Here is a 16,938-nt window from a genome sequence, read left to right as displayed (position 1 = left end):
AAAAAGGGAAAAGGAAGCTAGACAACTGGTAAGACAGTTTAATTTTAAGTTGAGAGTCAGATGGGTCATTCCCACACAATGGCCAGTTCCTGTCAAATGGACCAGTTGAGGTGGGAACCTTAGTTTATGTGTTGCGTGAGATGTGCTTATTCTTTTTTTAATTTTATTTTTTATTAAAGTATGGTTGATTTACAATGTGCTAATTTCTGGTGACTCAGTGACTCAAAGAGTACACACACACACACACACACACACACACATTCTTTCTTTATATTTTTTTCCATCATGGTCTATCCCAGAGGACTGGATAGAGCTCCCTGTGCTGTACAGCAGGACCTTGTTGCTTATCTGCTCTAAATATAATCGTTAGTTGCCACCTACCAACTCCAAACTCCCAGTCCATCCCACTTCCTCCCCGCCTCCCATGACAACCACACATCTATCCTCTATGTCTGTGAATCTGTTTCTCTTTTGTAGATAAGTTCATTTGTGCCATATTTTAGATTCTGCATATACATGGTATCACAGAGATGTGCTTGTTCTTAAAAAAAGATACTAAGTTGGGCCAACCTTGGAGGATGGAGGAGTCCAGCTTAAGCCCCAGACATTGCATCTCTCTGGGATAAAGGATCTGCAACTGGTGAGAATCTTAACCAGGTTTTAATAGCTGCAGGGGATAGAGACCCATCTGGGCTACTCTGGTGACAGGAGCTTTATTTTAAGAAACCTACAGAGGACAGACTCTCACGAGAATCAAAATTTAGCCAAACAAGTGAAGCGAGATATTCTGATCTCACAATTCTACAAGTAGAAACATTTGGGCCTGCACTTTAATATATCTTTAATGTATTAAAACATATAATATATAATTTAACATAAATATTTAATCATATTACATACATTAATATAATGTTATACAATAATACATATAGGATTAATATATAATACTATATATACTATATAATCGATATATTATATAATATATATTTATGAATATATAAAATTTAAACTATGTATATTAGTTTACTAGCGCTGCCGTACAAAATACCACAGATTGTGTGGCTTAATATATTTTTTTTAATGGCTGCACCCACAGCATTTGCAAGTTCCTGGGCCAGGGATTCAATCCGAGCCATAGCTGCATCCTATGCCACCATAGCTGTGGCAACACCGGATCCTTTAACCCAATGTGCTGGACTCTGGATCAAAGCCATACTTTTGCTGTGACCCAAGCCACGGCAGTCAGATTCTTTTTTTTTTTTTTCATTTTTTTTATTACTCAAATGAGTTTATCACATCTGTAGTTGTATAATGATCATAACGCTGCAGTCAGATTCTTAACCCACTGCATCACAGTGGGAACTCCTTGCATGGCCTAAACAACAGAAAATAGTTTTCTCACAGTTCTGGACCTGGGAGTTCAAGATCAGGGTCGGTTTCTCTGGAGACCTCTCTCCTCGGCTGCCCTCCTGCTTCCTGCCTCTTCACCCGGTTGTCCCTCTCTGCATCTGCACATTCTTGGTGTCTCCATGTTCAAGTTTCTCTTCTTATAAGGACACCAGTCAGATCGGATTAGAGCCCCATGCTGATGGCTTCATTTTAACTTAATTACTTTTTAAAGACCTTATCTCCAAATACGGTGACATTCTAAGATATGGGAGTTGGGACTTCAACATAGGAACCTGGGGGAGATACAACTCAGTAACCATGTAGGGATGGATGTCCTCCTAAAAGGGGAAATTTGGACATGGGAGACACAGCAAGGGAAGACCAAATGTGCCAACCCTGCCGTCAGCCTGATCTTAGGCGTCCAGCCTCCAGAGCTGTGAGATAATGAGTTTCTGCTATTTAAGTCACCCAGTCTATGGTACTTTGATGTGGTCCCAGGAAGCTAATATAAGAACTCCTGGAACTATAGAATAAAATCCTCTATCATTAATGATGAACTTCATACCAATTAGCTTTTGATACCAGCTGGTGATAGCATATTAGCCATGTTAATGTATTATGATGAAACATGGCACAATGCATTATATAATTGTATATTTTTTGTATTATAATTGTAATGTAGTTACCCAGCTCTTTTTCCTGGGAGGGAAGACTCTATTGCTTGAGGCCACGAAGCTTTGTGGTGGTTTGTTATTCACCAATGAATAACTGAAATGGGGCCAAATGACCTTCTCTAGCCCTGTTGGCACTTTTCTCCCCTTCTGCTCATCCTACACTTTAGTCAATCTGAGTGGTCTGGCGGTCCATCAAAACAGCCTTTGGTCCTTTCTGCTTGCTCCTTGCCTGTCCTGGAATGCTTTGCTCTCTCTTCTCTGCAAAGATGTTTCCTAAGCCCTAAGACAGACATCACCTCTTCTTGGAAGCCCCCTTAACCTATAATCCCCTTTCCTCTCAGACAGGGTTAGTGTCTCTATTCTGTGCCCCCCTGGCAGTTTATGTGTTCCAGAATATTCCATGGCCTGCTGTAGTGTCTATAGGGTTTTAAAAATTTGTTGACTAGTGTGTCCATCCCCATGGGAAGTGGAAAGGGCTCACTGTGGTGCATTTAGGAATAGCATGGTCTCTGGGTTAAGACATCTGGATTTGAAAGAAAATTCACTCTCAGGGTTATCTTTGGGTACTTTGCTAAACCTCAGTTTTCTCATCAGGAAAATGAGGATAAAAATTGCCTCCTCCTAGGGCCGTTGAGAGGATCAAAGTGCATGTCAAACTCCGAGCCCAGAGCCTGGCCCAGCAGATGTTAGCAGATTCCAGATCTTCCCTCGCTCTGTCACATGAGGACGATAAGTCACCAGGTGGCTTCCCCAGCCTTTTCCTCCTCCCTGAGCATCCTGAGTTAGGTGTCCTGCCCTGTGGTCTTATAACACCCCTTCTTCCTGCCGTCACTTTCTTATACACACTGCGAGCCATTCCCACGGACTGGGAGCTCCTGTGGGTGGGCACTCATGATTTTTTATTACTAATTTCTCATTCCCAGCAAAAAAACACAGCACCTGATACCTAAATACTGGTTGAATAATAGTTCTGGAGTCTAGGATTTCATCTAGGGTTGCAGGGTAGTTAGGAAACAGGGGATGTTATCTTGGTTTTGATTCGGTATCACTTAGTATCTTCTGTTGACCACCATCCTTTGCCAAACTTATTGTGTCTCTTGAGGTGACTGAACGTAAAACAGCTACCTCGGGTGGGGTGGGGAGGATTTTAAAGGTACCATCAGCAGAAAAAGAGCTGGGTGACTTCTAGTAAGCCTCATAACTCAATTCTTCATTTTTTGGGGGTATTGAAACATATGATATATAAGGATTCTTGGCTCAAACATTCTGAATTGCAATGATTTTAAATTTGGTAAAACCTCTCTAATCTTAAATTCCATGGACTTAATTTCTCCTACTCTCTTCCATCCATCAGAAGCTTTTAGGAAAAGAAATCTATAGCAGGGTTCCTAAGTTGTCAAAGAGACATAGCATTAACCCATGGTGATGCATAAACTATTGGATTATTTTACAGAACCTGGGGATGTCCAGCCTATGCAAATGAATGGAAACACAGACAAAGCTTTGTGAATAAGCTACTTAGTTATGTTACTTATCACCTGGGAAAACTGAAAGCAGCTGAAAGGTCCAACCCTAAGGAAACGGTTTGGTGAATCTCTCACATATGAATTAGTTAATGTTGATCTTTATTAAGGACCTGCTCAGTGTCTGTCATTTAGTACAGACCCCCTTTAGGATCTGGTGGTTCAACGAGGATGACAGCCGTCAGTGACCAGCCAGCAATCAGTGATGAGTTCTTTATGAGGAAAAGCATGGACTATTAAGGATATTGTTCCTAGATGTCAGGAGCAGAGGGGAAAACTTGCAGGACCAGGGAAAATTTCCAGAGGAAGGTGATAGCTAAGCTGATTCATGAGGAAACTCAGGCGCGAGTGTTCCACACATAGAGAAGAGTGTGTGCCAAGGCCAGATGAGAAGGTGACCTGATGCATTTGGGAAACTGGAAGAGCTCTGACTGGCTGTAGTTCAGTGTAGCATTTTGGAGTCAGAAGAAATGGGCTACAGTGGCAAGTCGTGTTAAAAGGTTTGAGATTCTCCTGTGAGAAATGGAGAGCCACTGAAGATTTTTTTTTTTCTTCCTGGGAGGAGGGAAAGCTGTGTTTGCCAAAAGCCTTCTAGGACAAAAGAAAATAAAAATGATAAAACTATTAAAACCACTGTTGTGGCTCAGTGGTAATGAACCTGACTAGAATCCATGAGTACGTGGGTTTGAGCTCTGGCCTCGCTCAGTGGGTGAAGGATCTGGTGTTGCCACAAGCTGTGGCATAGCTCACAAATGCAGCTCAGATCTGGTGTTGCTGTGGTTGTGGCATAGGCCAGCCGCTGCAGCTCCGATTTGACCCCTAGGAAAATTCCATATGTCACAGGCGTGGCTGTAAAAAGAAAGAAAGAAAGAAACAAACAAATATAAAGAAAAAGAAAAAAAGCCCCACAAAAGAGTTTGCGCAGTTCTGAATCTAATGCGATCTTATCTACATAAAGACAAATTTAAAAAAATGCATGTGAAAAATCCTGTACAAAAATATGCCACAATGACAGCAGTGGCTGCTTCTGGGTGTAGGATAACAAGGGACTTTTCTTTCTGCATCTTTGCTATTTCTCATATGTCTAAACTTTCTACTGTCAGCACTTAAAGTTTGGATAATCTGGAATTCCCGACATGGCACAGCAGAAACGTATCTGACTAGGAACCATGAGATTGTGGGTTCGATCCCTGGCCTCGTCGCTCAGTGGGTTAAGGATCCAGCATTGCGGTGAGCTGTGGTGTAGGTCACAGATGCAGCTTGGATCCTGCATTGCTGTGGCTGTGGTGTAGGCTGGCAGCTACATCTCCGATTCGACCCCTAGCCTGGGAACTTCTATATGATGTGGGTGAGGCTCTCAAAAGCAAATAAAAAAAATTAACAAAAAAAGTTTGGATAATCCAAAAAATACAAAAATCTAACCGCCTTGAGGGTGATGAAAGATAAATGCTGTCTTAATGTTTTATGGGACCACAGGGTGGCCTTGTTTGGGGGACCCTCCCTGAGCAGATTTCCCCATAGGGAAGGGGAGCCAGGGTACCTCCCCCGCCAGGGCAGGGCAGGGCCAGGCACGTGCCTGCCCGCCCTTTGGATCTGGGCTGGGACCGTGCTTCATGGCTGCACACAAGCCCCGGCTTCTGTCTAAAGAAAACAAGGGAGATTTATACCTACCTAGGGGCTCTGATGAGAAATGGTCATGTGAGTGTGGGGAGTCGAGGGAGAGGCTGAAGTGAGAGGTCACACCGCGGGCAGAAACTCCGTCTCCACGAGCACATGGAATAAAGCATGAAAGAGGAGAGAGACAGACCCCCACGGAGAGACGGCCAGGGAGACAGAGACAGAATCAGGGGCCTGGCTGTGGAGGATACGGAGACAAGGCAAGGGTACAGAGAGGAACAGAGGAAGGAGAGAAGCAAGGAGAGGCAGAGACACAATGATTTGGGGGACAAAAGAGAAAGACAGTGAGAGACAGAGAGACAGAGACCAAGAGAGACAGAAGGACCAAAAGAGGCAGAGGGACAGGAGATGATGGGCAAAAACCAGGAATGGAAACAGAGAGATTGAGACACAGAGACAGATACTGCAGCCAAGGGTGCAGGATGGTAGCGTTAGGGAGCAAGACAGAGACACAAAAATGATACAGAGACTCCCAGGGACCGAGACAGAGATGGTGGCCAGCATGGGAGGCAAAGGATGCAAGGGTGGTGAACAGGGCACGTTCCTGCAGGCACCTCAGGGGACTGTGTTCTTCGTGTTCAAGTGGTGGTGCTTGCCCAGAACATTTTCTCAGACACGCGTGGCCTGTCCTGACACTCATTTCTTTCCTAGTTACCTTCCCAAAGTGTCAGTACTACTAAAAGGAATTTTAAACAATCATATGCATTACAGTTTAAAGTTTATGACTCTTGGGAGTTCCCACTGTGGCTAATGGGTTAAGAACCTGCCTAGTATCGTGAGGATGTGGGTTCGTTCCCTGGCCTCGCTCAGTGGGTTAAGGATCCTGCTTTGCCGTGGCTGTGGTGTAGGCTGGCAGCTGCAGCTGCAATTCAGCCTCTAGCCTGGGAACTTCCATATGCCCCAGGTGTGGCCCTAAATAAGAGAAAAAAATAGAAATAAAAAAAATGAAATTTATGACTTTCTTCTGTGTTCATTTTTGCTATCAGTGTACTCAGTCGAGTAGCTAATATCGTGGTCCTTTGATTAGATCGTAATGCTTATTTTACTTACGTGGAATCAGAGGCCCAGGGGCCTAAGCACCTGGTTCTGGTGGCATATTTGGCAAACCTCTGAGACACGATCCAAACCCATGCTCTCCAGACTCCCAGTTCAGGCCCTGGTGGCTGTCCCAGGCTCCTTCAGTCCCTGATTTGGTCTTTAGTGCGCTGTGCCGGCTGTAGAGGGGTATGTGAAAACAGCTCAATGCCTCAGCAATCATTAAGCTCCAACTGTGTGCAGAGGTACTGAGTGGGGGCGGGTGTGTGAAAGTGACAACCAAGACTTGATTTCCACCCTCAAGATGTTTGCACTCCAGTAGGGAAGACTGAGCTATAGAAACACACACGAGTCACTCAGCAGTCCCTTGGGGCTCTGGGGAGACTGAATTTGAACCCCCAGAGCTTTGGTGGTGACAATCCAGAGTCCTCCATGGAATTTCCACAAACTCTCACTCTTTTCTCTTTCTGCTACTGTAACCCTGTGTACCATCCTGGCTTGTCTGGGCCGACTGGGAAATAGACCATAGCCCCTTGGCCTTTGCATTTATCCAAACAGATCTGTGCCTCTGGGGAACCGTTGTGAATTTAGTGACACTAATGAAGACTTGGGAGTAAAGGTTGAAAGTTCTATCTCCCAGCACCCAGCTTCTCCCCGCCTGGCAGGCTTCTCCCCTTGGGCTTTGCTGTCTTCCAACATGAACCACCCCCCCCCAGGTCTACACCCCACTATGCATGCCCTCCCCCACCCCTGCCTCCAGCACAAAGCTCAAGGTCCCTTCTTTGAGGCTCAGCCTCACCTGCCACCTAGGCTTCCTGGGATCTCCTGAATTTGGGGGGAATGCATTTTTGCGTATTCTGTTATACCCCGAACAATCGGAAGTACACCAACGAGCAGTTGTGAGGTCATCATGAGGCAGGAGGAAAAGAGGAGTGTGGGTGGGAGCTCTTAGGGCAGAGTTGCTGGGAGCAAGGGCTCTAGAGATGGGTTTCTGGCAAGCTCCAAAGCTTTGAGAAGGGAGGTGGAATTTGCTCTCAACCAGCCCAGTCACTTGTCTCCCTTGCATCTGATAGGCGCTCACTGGAGGGTAAGAGCCTGGAGACCCTCCCTCCAGAGGCGGTTGTCTAGGGCTGGTGGGATGAGGTGACAAGCTTGCATTTGTCTTTCTGGAGAGTCTGGGTTCTCTAAGTTTGTTAGAAGACAGACTTGGAGTTCCTGCTGTGACACAGTGAATTAATGACCCAGCTTGTCTCCATGGAGGTGCCAGTTTGATCCCCAGCCCAGAGCAGTGGATTAGGGATCTTGCATTGCTGCAGCTGTGGCATAGGTCACCATTCTGGCTCTGATTTGATTCTTGGCCCTGGGATTTCCATATACCGAGGGGGTGGCCAAAAAAAAAAAAAAAAAATGTACAGAGAGAACCTGCTCTAACTTTCACTTTTAAGACTAAGAAGTCAGCCTCAGATGGAGGTGCAAAGATATTTGCGTGGCATCTGTTTCCAGCTGCCTCTGAGCATAGCTCATCTTTTTACACCACTGATGGTTTAATGTTTATCAAATGCAACAATGCATTCAGCCCTGCAGGAAACTACCTCCTTTCTGGGAGGGTTATGATCCCACCCGGGAACCCCTGAGGTCCTTGGGCACGTCTGCCTTCTGTGTGCAGCCCGAGGGAGCCTTGCATTCACATGTGTGCAAAATGTTCCAGAAATATACCTCCAGGGCCTTTCTACTGGCTTCTGCTAACACAGGTGTTATGTCTTCTGGCCTGGGCTGAATTCACCAGTTAATATTCTGATTTTTCACTCATTCACTTTGATATATGCCTAAATAAGCACCCACCACAAGTGGTTTTTTAAAAGAAGACCCCAGAAAATAGAGGGAGAAGAGAGGAAGCCATGAGAAAAAGAGCACTGGGGGAGGGTCTGCAGCCCTGTGGTCCAGCCTTCCTGCCCCCTGGGCCACATGTGAGTAGTTGTGGGCAGCTGCTGGGGCTCCTGGATTTCAGAGAACCTCCATTTCCACATCTGTAAAACGTCAATACTAATCACCCCCCTTGCTGACCTTACAGGCTTGTTATGAGGGTCAGAGCTGCTGATGGACCTGAAAGTGCTTTGAAAATGGTAATGCAGGAGGCAGATCATCGTTATTGACTGAGCATTTGACTTTGTGCCAGGCATGGGGGAGCATGTGCAGAGATGACGTAGTTCAGGCTCCACAATCACTCTGTGAGGCGGATACTCTCAGTTCTACTTTATAGGCGAGGCAATGGAGATGTCGCAGGATTAAGTAAGTTACCCAGGAGCACACATCTTGTGAAGAAAATGATGTGTCCCTTAGCACAATCAGTTTTTAATCTTTCTCCTCTTCTTGTGGTCTTTCTTCTCCTTCTCCTGTCCTACCTCCTCTTGCAAATTGTATGGGAAAGTGTGAGAGTCATTAGGGCTGTTGACCAAATCCTGCTTCACATGGCAGATCTGTGTTTCCCTGCCCTTTTTGAAATCACCTATGGCCATGTGACTGGCTTTGGCTAATGACATTTGGACAGAAGTGACGTGTGGCCCTTCTGGGCTGAAACGAAAAATCTGCACGTGATTTTCCTCTTTCCCTTCTCACTTCTGGGCATGTGCATCTAGTTGAAGTGCCCCTCAGCCTGGACTGCTGAGTGATTAGGACAATGGAGCCCTTCCCCTCACCCTGTCCTGCCACCATTTACCTGCCCTGGAGGTAAACATTTGCATGTTTGTTGTGTTTAAAACCTCTGAGATGTGGAGGTTGGTTGTTACTGCAGCAGAGCCCAGCCCACCCTGACTGATATGGTGGCAAAAACATTAACAGGGAAAAGATCAGATTGTAACAGGAGTAGCACTGACTGCAGTGGGAACTGCCCCTTTGGTGGTAACCTTGGGCCTCTCAATTTACGATATGGGAATACACGGGAGGAAGAGGCGCACATCTCAGTCTTGTTCAGAAGACAGAGCTCAGGGAAGTCACGGTATTTCCAGCAGGATCTAGAAAATACTGGTGTATGTTACGTAAAAAGTAATTGTCTCTTATGTTTTGTTAAATCTCAGACCATGTGAAATGAGACAAAGATGAGAAGCAAGCATACTAAGAGTGTACAGAGAGAGGTCCAGGTCACAAATGCTGGGGACAGAAGAGAACAAGGCATTTAGTATTTTGGTGAACTAGGGGCTGAAGTTGTTGAATATCTGGATGCAAGTGTGTCTGTGTGTGTGAGTGGGGAGTGGTTGGTGAGGCTCCTTGGTGTGGGCGAGAAGATGTGGATGCTACAGATTAAGGGAAGGGAAATCAGAGCAAGGGAGGAAAGGAACAGGTGCATGTTTGGGCAATACATCTGGAAGCCTCTTGTAGGTGTTACTTGTTTGAATACCTGTTAGACATTCAAGTGGAGATGTCAAGAGGCAGCTGGAGTGTGGGTAGAGGCAAGGGCTGGAAGTATGAACTGAGGGTCAACAGCTCACAGACAGGTGGCACTTGAAGTCATAGAAAGAGTTTCCACTTCTGGTCAAAATGGATTAACAGAAACCATACTTAACCTTGCACTTGAGAGAACAAAAAATGGGACAGAATATCAGAAACACGTTTTCAGACACAAAATGTTCGGCAGCGCAGGGCTGTGGTCCCTGAGAGCAGGCAAGCTTGTGACGTGGGCTGTGGTTTCCCAGCTTGCTGCCTGGAGCTTCCAGGATGCAGTGCAGAGATGCGGGACCCAGGCAGAGTCTGGAGGTCTCCCTGAGGCGAGAAGACAGAGCTGGGAGTCCTGGGAGGCCAAGGGGACATAGTCTGTGTTGCAGAGAGGAGAACCACACAGAGGGTGCTACAGGCATGTAGAGGACCCCCGCTGGCCTTGGGATGGCCCCTGCTGCCAGCTGACCCAGGCGGTGGTCTATATTGGCCATAGCCCTGGGCAGCGCTCACAGCTTTCTCAGGCCCCTCTCATGTGTGGGAGATTCTCTCTTGGCTCCAGGTTTCCTGCAGTGAGCCTGACACTGGCCCCCATCACACGACACGGGCCTCTTTCCATCTCAGTTGTGAAGTCCGCCTGCCCCTGCTGGCTGATGGCCCAGAGCCTGCAGGCCTTGCTTCCCTTCCCACTTACTGCTCTGTGTTTCTCTTCCATGTGTGGCCTGCAGGGCTTTAGACCTTGTTTTGGAATAGGGTTATGTTTTTTCAAAGTCTTTTATATCTCATCACTATTTTTATTGGTTGTTTTTTAGCTTGACTGGAAAGTGATGGAACGAGCCTGAAATTTTTCTTCCTTGGTACCAGCATCTGATCTGATTTCTGGACATGTGACCTCCTGACTTTCATGAAACCCCTTCTCTTGGTCCCCCTCCATCTCACTCTCTTTGTGGGGAGCTCCGGGGATCCACCCTTGGCAATAGCCTCTCATCCAACTCCATTGCACAGACTCCAGCCCAGGTCACCCCACCTGCACACCCATTAGGCCCTCCCAACTCAACAGGTTCAAGTTCAAACCCTATAACTTTCACTCAAACCTACTCCTCTACTGTATTACCTGGTGGTGTGGTAAATGGCACCCCATAAAACCAGATATTTAAGCCAGAAACCTGAGTGCTATCATAGATTTCTGTTTTTTTTTTTTTAAACTGGCACATCTAATAAATTGCTGTTTTGTAATTCTTAACCTGTAACCCACATATATCTTGACCTGCTGGCTCTTGCCTTGAAGTTAACCTTGGCTTGGATTCAAAGGGGAAAAAATAAGCAGGTTGGCAAACAAAAATGAAAATTTTAAATAATCCTGACCTTCACTAAATTCCATACAAAACTAAAGACAGGTCCTATTCATATTACACAGCAAACTTTGAAATTTGCTTTCTGCATTTTTGTCTCTCTCTCTCTCTTTTTCAATCTTTATATCTCTCTATTTATCTATCATCTCTCCATCCATCCATATCTATCAATCTCTCCATCCATCCATCCATTTCAATCAATCAATCTAGCCAACTAGCTGTCTTTTCATCCATCCATCCATTCATCTCTATCTATTGATCTCTCCATCCATTCATCCATCTACATCTGTCTATCTCTCTCTCTCTCTTTACCTACCTATCAACTATCCCTCAGCAAATCCTTTCTTTTTTTTCCCCCAAAAAGCTCTAAAACTCTTCAACCCTTGCTACTATTTCCAAACACAAGGACTTTTTACTCCCCCCTCCCCTTTTGTTTCATGATCTACTCTGGATTCTTTATGATAGAAATCAGTCTCATAATTGCCTGTGCACCTCACATTTTCCCCTAATTTATACCTCTTTCAGCACCAAAACATTGAGTAGATTCACAGACAAATCCTTGGAAATAAGAGAGGGTTTTGAAGAGAGAGAGAATATATTTATTTAAAATTTAATGTTTTTCTTCTCTCATTGCCAAAAAGCATTTAAATTTTTTCACACCCATTTTCTTCTCTCCATCCCTGCTATAACAAGTATATCCCAGTGTCAAAAACTGTGAAAAGCCGGTTGATTTCCCCCTAAGTGTGAGTGAGCAGTTAGGCCCACCATGGTTTCATTGGTGCTAGTAGAAGACACAAATCTCATGGGTCAAAGACAAGTGCCATCTTAGTGTAGTAGGCAAGGGACAACTTACACTCACAAGAGTAGCAGAAGCCAGAATCTTAGTACCACTGTGCCACTTCCCTGATCCCCAATTCCCCCAGGATATTCAGTGATAGCCAGAGGACACATGCCCGCACAGTGAGTACATGGCAGGAGAGGGAGGAACCCCAAGCTTAGGGAACCCACATTCTTTATACTGGGCAGTAAGCATGCCTGCTCTTTCCTCTGGGAGGAGTGGGGAGACACTATCTGTATCATCATCTTGAAGCAAGCAGACCTTCCCTTTTTCTGGAGTGACCCTCTTCCAAGACAGTTAGACATGCAAAGGTCCTTGAAGAGAAAGTCCAGAACAGAGGGCATTCAGTGCCTCACTCCCAAGACATGCAGAAACATAAAAGATTTGTGGAAAATTTTCTCCTCTCACCTCCTCTGGACAATCATCATTTGCTTTTGGAATATTACAATATTTGGCCCGGCTGTACCTGGTTTTGTTCTTTTCCAACCCATTTTTCCTCTGTTGTAAGAGTAATCTCTCAACATGCAACTAGGGTCATGCACCTACCATTGGTCAGTCGGTACTTAGTTCCTATAGGATAATTTATTTGAGTGACACATGAAATATATATATATATTTTGGCTGTGCCCATGGCATGCAGATGTTTCCAGGTCAGAGATCAAACCCACCACACAGTAGTGACCTGGAGCTACAGCAGTGACAATGTCATATCTTTAACCCACTGAGCCACCAAGGGACTCCCATAAAACACTTCTTGTTTAGGCGTCTGCCTGGCTTTTCAGTCATTTCTTCCATTCTATGCTGAAAATTTGACATTTAAAAAATAAATATAACATTGCATTTAATATTTTAATAATAACTTTTGGAGCTACTTCTACATGGAAAACAATTTGCAGGTTCATGGGCTTGAGATGACCTTTATAAACAAATTTATTAACTTCTTAACTCTTCTTGATGAAATGAATCTCAAATTCGGCTTGTACTGCTTGTGTGTGAATATGTGTGTGTTAATGACAGACAAAGGAAAGTTAGAAAGAGAATTCTTCTGTAAGCCCAACAAATGGAAGTACTTGTTCTATTTATTTATTATTTTTTTCTGCAAGGATCTAGGTCTTGCAAAGATCAACTGCAGTTGAACTTGTCTCCCGTCTAGTTCTCACAATGACCTCTGGCTCTGATTTGCAAGTGGGGTTTGAAATCCCCTCGCTTAAGTTCACACAACTGTCCCTTCAGGGGCTTTGCGCTTTCTTGCAGTCTGGGCTTTTTTAGACAAATGCCAGGTTTTTTTTGTCATTAGCCTTGTGAGAATTTCTAGGAATAAATAAACAGTTTGGAGAAGGAAACCCACTCTGGGAGTAGAGAATATGAGTCAGTGCCATGTTGGGAGGAGGCGGGGAGTCAGTGAAACTTCGGCTTATGCCCTGGGGGTCTTTTCTATGGAGACTTGAAGCTGGGAGTGGCCTTGGAGCACTGCTTTCTGGCATCTACCCCGGAATAGACGTCCATGCCAGGAAAGGGATGATAAAGCAAAGGTCGTGAGGAATGTTTATGATATTTTGAAATATATAGATGATTTTTATAATGACCTGAAATTTATTGAATTTATGTGGGATAGTGGCATTTTGTAACTGGTATCTCAAGAAAAACCCAGGCCCCCTGGAATCTGGGCCTGACCTAGGCTGCTTCTTTATTTCCTCTCACAACCTATCAAAGATTTATTACACCTGCTGTTGGCTGACTGAATGACCTTGCATGAGTCACTGCCCATGCCTCAGCTTTCTACCCATAAAATGGGAATAAAACAATGGGATTATTGTGAATATCAAAATAAAATACACAGTGTTATATAGAAGCATACTTTAAGCTATGAAATGCTATAAAAAACTAGAAACTTGTGTTTTTTGGCTCTCGAAGGCGTACTATTCTCTCTTTTGCGGCTTTCCTTTGACCTCAGGCTCTAGCAGATTTATATACACAGAGCAAAAGTCATGAACATTTATAGGAATGATTTATTTTTCATCATCTGGGGTTGCAAATGGAAATATTTAAAAATACAATAAGAATAAAAGTTTTGTTATTTTTCAAAATTAAACTAAACAAGCAATTAAAAAAAAAAAGCAAAGAAAACTATGGGTAGTATTAATTCTAGTCCTTGCCCTGGAGTGCTGTGAGCTTGGGCCAGTCATCACCCAGACTCGCCTCTTTATCAGGCCTTTGCTAGGCCATAAAGTCCTTAAAGAGAGAGTGGACTGGTCATTCCCCAAGTTTAGCATACTGTGTGAGTGTGTAGGTGGGCAGGACATGTTTGTTAAAAAATAAAACGGTCCGTGAGCCTTGTTTTCTTCATGTTTATGGAATGAGAGTGGGACCACACCAGAGTTCTGAGTCAGGCTGGTGGCTCGTTGGTGGGTTTTGAAAGAAATTTTGTGGGCCACAAGTAGCATCTTAAAATGCAGCCGAAGGGGTAGTTCCCATCGTGGCTCAGTGGTAACGAACCCAACTCGTATCCATGAAGATGTGGATTCGATGCATGGCCTTGCTCAGTGGGTTAAGGATCCGGTGTTGCCATGAGCTGTGGTGTAGGCGGCAGACATGGCTCGGATCCTGCGTTGCTGTGACTATGGTGTAGGCTGGCAACTGTAGCTCTGATTCGACCCCCAGCCTGGGAACTTCCATATGCCATGGGTACGGCCCTAAAAAGAAAACAAAAAAAGAGAAAAAAAGGCAACGGAAGGGAAAAACGTAGAGTAGAGAGCTCGCAGTTAGGCAGACATGGCTTTGTGGGCTTTGTGAAAACTTTGTTTCAGTTGTGTGTTTGTGGGGGGGGGAGTGTATGTGCTGTCTAGATGACAAATACATATATTTCTTACTGTTCTGTTGCTGAAAGTGTGTGAAAAACACTGGACAAGTCAGTCTTCCACCTCTAATGTCACAGGGCTACGAGTACCACCACCATCACCCCTTACATTTGATGAATTCTTCCATTTTCCCAAGAACGTTTGTGCCCCCTCTCATTTATTTGGTCCTCAGCAGAACGTGGGGTGAGGGAGGGCCAGGTTGTTATTCTTCGCATTCCTCCTGGAGAGGAGGAGAGACTTGTATCCTCACCTCTTCCTTCTAGAAGGGACCATCTTTGTCTGGTGACTCCTTTAAGTGAGGCCTAGAAAGAATGTCTGGAGCAGAGATGTTCTCAAGAAGCAAGGAGCATGTCCTCATCTTCTATGGTGGGGAGGTGTTTAAGGGGGGCCTGTGTATAGGGAGAGGCTGGTGGGGTTGCAGGGGGAGGGGAAATGGTGAGAGAGAGGATGCTGGATGGAACCTTAGAACATAGGGGCCTCTTCGAGGAAGGCTTTGGTGCACTGCATGAGCTGACCTTCTTCCCAGGACTCCACCCATCTTCAGATACCATCACTAGAAAGTTGCGAACTTCTTGTGGCGACTGGATTTCTTGTGGCATCAGGCACAGAGCTGGTTGCTGCATGGAGTTGTGGCCAAAGTCTAAGTGGAAACAGCCTGTGCAGATGAAGAGAGAGCAAATATCCGGGTTATAGACAGACGAAGAGACTGAGGGTCAGAGAGGCCAAGCGATTAACTGTAGGGTCTCAGTCCATTTGGCACAGGATGAGATGAAGGTCAAGACCAGCTTACTCTCCTCCTTTGAAAAAAAGTTTAAACAGCTCTGTGTTCTGGCCACGCCCTGGTGTTATCTTGAGGTTAAATGTGGTGTTGGCTGCGGAGGGGTAGTCCACAGGAGTGAGCAGAAAATGGTCACCAAGAAAGCCACAGGCTCCCCCAGATAGAAAAGAACACACCTTTTGTTTTGTTTTGGTTTTGGAATACAGGAAATAACACAACATAGTGACGTACTCACAAGGGGCAGACTTTCCTGCTAGATAATCAGGTGACCACTACACTGCATTGATGAAGAAACAGAAGTTGCCAGCAGTTAGGGACATCTGCAGCAGGCATCTTTGCAGGGTGTCTAGAGGAAGGCAACAGGTGTCCCCATGTTTCCACATGACAGAGAGCTGTACTATCTATGGCTATCAGGAAGACAACAGTGAGAACCATAAACATTCAGCCAAAAAAAGATGCAATTACAGACAAAGAGACAGACTTGTTATCAACTAGACAGTTTGGTCCCAGAGTGAGGAAGTGTCTGTTCCCATGCAGGTTGGGTGAAACCCTTGATCACGGGATGAGGGGAGGACCGGAGACCAATGAGGTTTCAGGGAGGCACTGAACAGGATCCAATCAGAGGGCAGGACTGCTGTAGACCCTCCTGCATCCCGCCGTGATTCTTACCTTGGGAAGGGGTAGGGGGCGTGTACACAAGAAAAGGCTTTGTTCCATAACTTCTGCTCTTCTGGCAGAGGTTAGTAAACCTTCCCTTGTGACATCCTCTCTTCCACCCCGTTCTCCCCTGATCTCAGCTAACGGAAAAATACCACCTGCAAAGGCGCTTTACCGATGGGCCTGCGTTTGGTTTGTCTAGGAATGTTGGAGGACAGCGTCCAGCGCGTGCGCGTCGGTTGATATCAGGTCGGGAGAGATCCGCAGATAGGTCTTTTCCTCAAAGTGCGAATTCAGTTATTCTGAGTGTATTCTCTCAGGTATCAACATCTTAATCAAATATTGGAATTGCGTTTCTCGCCTCCAGGCTGGGCAAACCAGGTGAGCACCTTCTGTCTCCTGACGGAACCCCACCTGAGCGAGGCTGACTCCTGCCGAGGTGCTGTACACATTACAAAAACGCCTTTGTAAACCACAAAACGCTCTCGGAAGGTAAGTGGAAGTGATTTCTGCCCTGCCCTGACAGCCTCCCACACTCAATAAGTCACCGCGGACACAGTGGTCTCTTTATGAAACTCCTCCTCCCCCCATTTGTGAGCAAGTAACTCGATAGGGCTTTTTCGTGCCTTCTTTGTCTGTAGGTAAATAGCTTAGGGAGAATTTACAAAACCTCCTCTCTCCCCAAGAACACTTACCAACCAATGGGAACTGGAGTGGAGTTTTCGCGT

General features: G+C 45.4%; 1 protein-coding gene across 1 annotated transcript in view; it reads left to right on the top strand.

The window, feature by feature from the left end:
• RAB28 (RAB28, member RAS oncogene family) overlaps positions 1-16,693 on the top strand; it is a 170,707-nt gene extending 154,014 nt beyond the window's left edge. The window contains exon 7 of the mRNA XM_047798053.1: positions 16,578-16,693. Coding sequence (XP_047654009.1) covers positions 16,578-16,595 — 18 coding nt within the window. The 3' untranslated portion in view covers positions 16,596-16,693. The remainder of the gene's footprint in view (positions 1-16,577) is intronic.
• The last annotated feature ends 245 nt before the right edge of the window (positions 16,694-16,938 follow it).

This window comes from Phacochoerus africanus, chromosome 10 (assembly GCF_016906955.1).
Source record: "Phacochoerus africanus isolate WHEZ1 chromosome 10, ROS_Pafr_v1, whole genome shotgun sequence".
Lineage (NCBI taxonomy): Eukaryota > Metazoa > Chordata > Mammalia > Artiodactyla > Suidae > Phacochoerus > Phacochoerus africanus.
Note: the sequence above shows the minus strand (reverse complement) of the source record. Positions and strands in the feature narration are given on the sequence as shown.